Raw genomic sequence first — 7,208 nt, 5'->3', positions numbered from 1 at the left:
TCTGAAGACCTCTCAGACTGCTTTAATCCAATGCATAATTACATATAGGACAATGATCCAGTCAAAAATGTCACAGTGACACAGTATCGGCCACACTGCTGATCAAAAACAGAATAAACCCCCCGAGGGGACCACGTGCCTCTGCAGAAATATAACTTAATTAAGAGGACGCTCAGTTTGCGTGTTTTTTTTGTTGTTTTTTTTTCATCCAGGTTGAGATGAGGATGCGGGAGTACGGGCCCCTCTCCCCTCTCGTCCAGGATTCAGCCTCCAGCTCCTCCTCTGATGCATCGTTTGCATCAGTACTTGGGAACACTTGTCCGCGCGCTGCTGCACCTCCCCACAGTGCATTCACGGACTCCACTCTACCAGGTGATGACACACACACGCTCAAGAGTAAAGATGGTATGTTTTTAACACGCCCGAAGTCGGAATTAACGTAGAATGGAGACGCGCCTCGGTCACTGCCTTTTCATCATTTTCTCTGAGTGGATTTGGCTCTTCACCCTAACTTCCATCCTGGGCGGCACTAAAGCGGAGGTAAGGTGCATTCCCTCATGCCAGCTGCCGCTAATCACAGCGTTTCCCCGGGAACTCTCGGAGCTGGATTTGACTCATTTTGGCGAGGCGCCAGTTGAAGATTTTGTCGGATTTACCGAGGGGTCAGCGGACGCCAAACGCACCGCCGACGGGGACGAAAACCACAACGATCCGGAATTAACCGCAAGCGAAGAAAGTTCGTCCAAAGTACAGCCACGGTTAGGAGGACATAACACGAGTTGTCTCCCGAAGGACGCGTTGAACGGTCAGCAAAAACTTTCCCATACAAAAGTGATTTCTCCAAGTGTTTCACGCGCGACTGCGCTTCCTCCCAGCTTAAACGAAAACAGCACCGATGATGGGAAAAATAGCAGCATTTTGGCTGAAAATGGGGCGCCGGTTGATGTGACGGGGAAAGAGGACACGGATGCGGCCGGTTGGAGGCGAGCGCGAAGTGCGAGGAGCGCAGAGACTTGGTCCGGATTCAGACCCGAGGGCGGGGAGGATGCTTCGTTTTCGGACCAGGAGGAGTTTCAGCTCACAAGTTCGACATTTGCACTCACTGGGGACACGGCTCATAACCAGGCGATGGTGCACTGGTCCGGACAGAACAGTAGCGTAAGTAGTTCATGTGCTCCAGATTTACGCACGGAGCTCTTTTGACGCAGTGTGGTCAGTGTTCACTCACACATCCTGCACGGCCATTTGAGTAATCTGAAGCATTAAATCTGACTGAGAGCGGAGAGAGCAGACGAGACGCAAGAGATTCAATGAGAGACTGCCGGGAGGTTGCAGAGTTGGAGTGAATCAGTCTTTGCTTCATTCCCTCTCCGTCACGCACACACTCGCGCACACACGCACACCCTCCATCTATCCTGTTGTTTATTGATTAGCCGACTTGGCAGGTAGACTCAAGTTTAAAGGGAAAAATCTAATCAAAGTAGATTAAAATAATGTAAGTTTAAGTTCTGCATAGTTTAAAAGACACGATGTCTTTTCTCTCCCATTAATTCACTCACACGCACGCACGCACGCACACGCAGACACACACAAAGGCAAGTTGTGCTGTTTTTCTTTGTCCAATCACTGATTTTGGCAGGTGGCTGCAGGCATTTATTTCATGCATAAATGAGATCAATGAACCTTTTGACATACCTATCTTCTTGCTACAGCCCGGATCCGCCTTGCACAAAAATAGATAGGTGAATGTATAAAAGGTTATGTATACAGCTCACTGACTGATGCACTGTTTTCACCGTTACGCACATAATAATCCATGCCTGGGAGAACAGCTATGGAAGGGTAAGAGCATAAGTCATCATCCAGCAGATAGGTTGAAATGCTAAAAAAGATAATATTATAACGCCACTTATATAAGAATCTGTCTGCAAAGAATATAACTTGAGGTGCTTTACAATGAAGGAAAATGAGCAAAGTGAAGTACAAATTAGCATCACAGTGATGCTATAAAATACTAAATATAGGAACAAAGAGAGACACACACTTCAAGATAAAAGAGAAGTTGAAAGCTAACAGAAATAGATGTGTTTTAACCTCTTGGTTGCTTCCCTACTATCCAGGGGACTGACATTTTGGGAACATGCAGCGTTCTTATGTCTGTGGTTCTGAACATCTAAGGGCCCACAGTGGAGGATGTGAGTGAATGTGAAGGCTCTTAAAGCAACCGGTTGTGTGATGTAAGCTGGTCCTAAGCCATGTAGAGCTTTACTGTATATACAAGGACGGGGACTTCAGCATCAATTCTGAAAGACATGTGGAGCCACATTAAGTTCAACAGGAAGTCGTGCTCTCTTTTTCTTGTTTTGATCAGGAGTCAAGCAGCAGAATTTGAATTGCTTGTATCCCCTAAATAGATGTTTCGGTCAGACCAGTGAAACGTGTAGTAGTCCAGCCTGTTTAAGCATGAATCAGCTTTTTGACATCTTGCTGGCTAAAACTGCACCCAGGCAATATTTCTGAGATGAAAGACGAATGATTTGGAGGTGTGATTCACTATCAGAGTCTAACACTCTATGACATAGGGCCGAGGTTTGATCTGGGCAACCAGCAATCCGAGATTCTTGGATAGTGCACCCCTTTTGGCCTCCGGGCTCAGCAAAAGTATTTATGTCTTGTTCATCCGTCACTGAATTTTAGAAAGTGACTACTCGTGTGTGTTAAGTGCTTACAGGCTGTGAGCCAATTTAAGGGTATTTGCATTTCACTCTTCAGATCTGTGCAGTTTTGTGTCATTGACATACTGTGAAAATCGACATTGTGATGACTTGCTTCAGTTTAATCAAAACAAATGATGTATTTCTCAGACAAATAAGCACTGAATCTGAAATGCTTGAGAACAATCAGTGCCTGAACAAACAATATCAAATATGACTGGTAGTTTGTTGAGCAGATGCAGATAGATAGTAGATAAAAAAAGCAACAAAACAAACCCCAGAAGTTATGTTTTTTTACCCTCATTTAAGGAATAATTTGAGTCTTGGAGAAATACACTAATTTTCTCAGAGAGACTTCAATGAGATGATACCAATTGCATGTCTGTACAGTAAATATGAAGCAGGAGATTAGCTAAGATTAGATTAGCTTAGTTTAGCATCACGACTGGGAGCAGTGGGAAACAGCTAGCTTGGCACTGCCAAAAGTTAACAAATCTGGCTGCCAGCAACGTTTAATTTGACTAATTAACATGTTCTATCCTGTTTAATCTGTACACTGAACAGAAATGTTTGTCACCTTGCAGGGCAGTTTAATGCTGGAACTATTTCTTGGCTAGCGCTTTCCACCTGTTTCCATTGGCTGTGCTAAGCTATAAGCTAATCACCCGCTAGCTTTGCCTTCATAATTAGCATACAGTTAGGAGAATGCTATCGACCTTCTCATATAACTTCCGGCAAGAAAAATATTGTCTGCTTGAAATAATTGACTTTTACTGAATAAGAAAACACACTATACATTAAAGCAGGGCCTTCTCAAGTTTAATCACCTCCTTCGAGACCCATGCTAAATTATTAAACATATATATATTGCACTAACCTCTAATGTGATAGCTGGGACTGCCTCTCTCTGATGTCCAATCGCAGCGATGATGATGATGCTACTCGCAGCTGGTTTTGAGGTTCGGGTTCATCAGTCTGGAGCAGAGCTGAGTTTTTGAAAGAGTCAGTTTTGAAAAGAGCTGCTCACAGTCAGGTTGTTCGAAATAGAGATGCAAACTGTCTCAGGACGTACATACAGTTCATAGAACTCGAGTAGAGGGAGCCTGAAGCCTCTCGCCAAATACGTGCAGGAGTTCTCACACTCACCAGCATATACAGATGTCATAGCAGGCTTTTGTTCTTGCAGAGTATGAAAATGCACAGTGTTACCTGTTTCCTGTTGCATTTGCCGCAGCTTTAATTTGGCTTTTCACATTTGGAAACAGAGAGGTGAGAGGCTGGCTGGAGCTTGAGGTTCAGCTCTGAGAGGTTCTTGGTAATGTCCACCATGAAGGCCAAATCATGCAGAGTTTCTGCAACAGGTTTTCCTTCATCTCCACTAATTGTTTGAGACAAATGGACACTTTGGAACATGTTTAAAGTCTGGTGAAAGCTGCTTGTTGGGCACCAAACTCCACTGAAGAGTCTTAACTTTATGCAGTCCTTGCAGCTCATCCAGATTGGCATGTTTCCAGATGTAATGCTCAAGATTAGTGTGCATCCCCACAAACTAACGTAGGTACACTGCCTTGCCTTTTACTTTAACCAAAAAATATGACAGTGTAACTGCTATGTGTTGCATTCAGGGACCACACAGTAGAATATGCCAGTCTCCGATTTTATATTTTCTTTCATTGCAGAAAAGAGTAATTGCTGTTCAAAGAATTGTTTTTTTAACTTTTCTGATCATTTATGAATTCCCTCCCAGCCCAGAGGCTGGATATTCACCACCCCTGCATTAGAGCATAAGAGTGGTAGAACCCTGGAGGTACCGTATAAGGAGTCAGCAAGTCACACAACATTAATAAAAAGTCTAAAGGATTATCATGTGTTTAATTAGAAACCATCAATGTGCTTGAGCAAATGAAATCTCATAATCAAATATTTTATTGTTTGATTCAAGTCATTATCACCAGGATTTTGTGTAATCTTTTTCACACTTGCATGACATTCTAGTCCTGCTTTGAGAAATCCCCCCCGATGACACAGACTCTCATCTCTCCCGCCTACTAATGATGTAATGTGTGTTTTTCAGCTTGTGCTACGTGCCACACCCTCTCCGTGTGTGTAGGTGCAGGTCAGGTGGTCACCAAGGAAGCTCGCAGATTTTCCAGCTGGTGTGCTTTTTAGAAATCTATTTATAGCAGTGATTTATTTCAAAATGAGCTTATTTCCCTCGTGCGAGTTAAACGTCTTTGTTTAAAAGTTACTGTTCCATCACAATGGCTGCAGACGGGTTCCCTGGGTATGAGGAAATGTAAAAGCAGGCAGTCATGCATTAATAGGCAACCTTATAACAGGCCAAACGATAAGAGAGAAACCATTTGTAAAATGTTTAAGTAGACCCATTTGGCAACAAATGTAAAGAAAGATAAAAGGGTTTAGAGGCTGCTATGTTTTGTAATATCTCCTCTGGCTTGTTAATGTGACTCAGCTTGTGTGGGAAACTGCAGCTCTGCTTTGACACTTCAGGCAGTTGTCCTCACATGTCGACTTTGTCATACATGAAATCAAGGTTTCCGGCTGCCCACATTTCTGAAAAATTCTAACATTTGTCAGTATTGTACAGCTTACTGTGACGTGCATGTCGCAAATTCTGAAATCTGATCGCTGGTTTGGTATTAGGCTTATAGGACATCAGCCAATTTGTACATACAGTTTGTGAGACACGTTGTCTGAGTTGGTTATTGACTTGATATTTCCTGTCCAATTCCAGAAGCTTAGTTGGTGGATGTTGCTGTTCTTTCATCATTTGTCCAATTATCACGGTTTGAAAGCTAAGCTGCAATTGTAGTTTTGTTTTTTCAAGCAACATGAGAACCACTGAAAACGCAAAGGAGTGCTCCATCGATTGCTGATACCACACTGATTCATGTTGGTGTTGTCATGGTTGTTGTCTGCTACACACTAGCCCCAGTTTGTGCCTCTTATGCTTTAATGTACCTTTGAGTCACAGCGGTAATCATCAGTTTCTCTAAAAGACAAAACAATCAAAGCTTTTTTGTCAATATTCTCAGAATCCCCAAAGATATATAATCCGTTGAATGATTTAAAAAGACTTTTAACCCATTTCTCAAGTTGTGCCTCTGTTTCCCCAATCAAAACATGGCAGCCCACCAGCTACCTAGGAGAACAGAGGTGAATGTATGCCAGTACATGGGAGTCACAAACTGAGGTTTGTCCATCATATGCAACATTTCAATGCCAAGTGTCCTCTCACAGAATTTGAAGATTTTCACGGTAGCAATTGGCCAGCATTCGCGAGGCTTTTATTACATTGAAAGAAATTGTGTTATACATTTAGAATATGTGAATCAAGTAAGCCTATAGTATTAATGAGAAGCTGCATTTGACTGTTCACTTTATTCAGACCTCCAGCATTCGCACTGCCATAGCCTCGAGTGGTTTACATGCAGGAGCCAGTGCAATAGGTAATTTAAATTAACTCATGTAGCAGAGGATGTTATTTAAGATCCGCTGGGCTTTTATAAGCATTCATCCAAGGGCACAGCACGTTTTTCAGCTAGAAAAGTACGATATTAAATGTCATTAACATGCAGTCAGACACACTGAACAAGCTGGCGAAACAATGCATATTCTGTTTGGGTCATTGTATTCAAATGCAAGCAGTAGGCTGCTCCGCTTTACCGTAAAATGAACTTGTCACATAAGTGAGGCCGCGGAAGCATTATTCATTCTACAACATATTTTACGCCGCGTTTAAAGTGAATGGATAATGTTTTTGTTAGATTTTGAAAAAGTGATAACCCTGGCTTGTATATTCTCCTTGTGTTTGTGCCGGTTTTTACTTTCCTCTGACAGTCCAGACACATAGAAGTAAGGTGAATGAGACAGCTTCAGTTGCCTGTAGGTGGGAACGTGTTTGTTATTTTGTGTTAGACCTGTGAGATTGTCAAACTGTCCTGGATGTTGCCCAGTGCATGCTGGGCTTCAGCTCCTCATCACCTTCAACATGCCTGTCCTGTTTTGTTTCCACTCTATCCAGCTGTTTTAAATGCCACGCGTATAATGTTAGTCACTTAAAATTCTCCACAGAAGGAAAAGTATACTGACAGCGCACTGTATTATTTAAGAGCCGTCACAGGTGATAGATATTTAACTGAATGAAAAATTGTGCTCAGAAGCATGAAGTTGTCAGAGCTTGGAGTGGACGCCGTCTTCTGTTCCTTTTCCTTCTTCTCCCTCCCTGTTGGGGCCAGGACCATGAAGATCCCTACAGCGTCCACAACATTTCTTGAACTTTTTATCACAGAAGAAACCAAGTATTTGATGGACACCATCTGTCTACATCTCAGGCCTCGAGCTCCAGCTTGCTCTTCAGCATTTAGGACATTTGGTCTGGGTTACTTTTTCTTTAGGGTTCTCCCTTTCTTTTCAAAGGGGTCTCATGATCCTTCACTACCTTAAGCTGAATATTCATCTCTTGGGTACTCA

General features: G+C 42.8%; 1 protein-coding gene across 1 annotated transcript in view; it reads left to right on the top strand.

The window, feature by feature from the left end:
* The first annotated feature begins 301 nt into the window (after positions 1 to 301).
* Positions 302 to 7,208, top strand: part of LOC139340930 (VPS10 domain-containing receptor SorCS1-like) — a 49,019-nt gene continuing 42,112 nt past the window's right edge. The window contains exon 1 of the mRNA XM_070977084.1: positions 302 to 1,158. Within this exon, the coding sequence (XP_070833185.1) occupies positions 445 to 1,158 (714 nt within the window). The 5' untranslated portion in view covers positions 302 to 444. The remainder of the gene's footprint in view (positions 1,159 to 7,208) is intronic.

The sequence above is a fragment of the Chaetodon trifascialis genome, chromosome 13, assembly GCF_039877785.1.
Source record: "Chaetodon trifascialis isolate fChaTrf1 chromosome 13, fChaTrf1.hap1, whole genome shotgun sequence".
Lineage (NCBI taxonomy): Eukaryota > Metazoa > Chordata > Actinopteri > Chaetodontiformes > Chaetodontidae > Chaetodon > Chaetodon trifascialis.
This window is presented reverse-complemented; position numbering and strand designations above follow the sequence as displayed.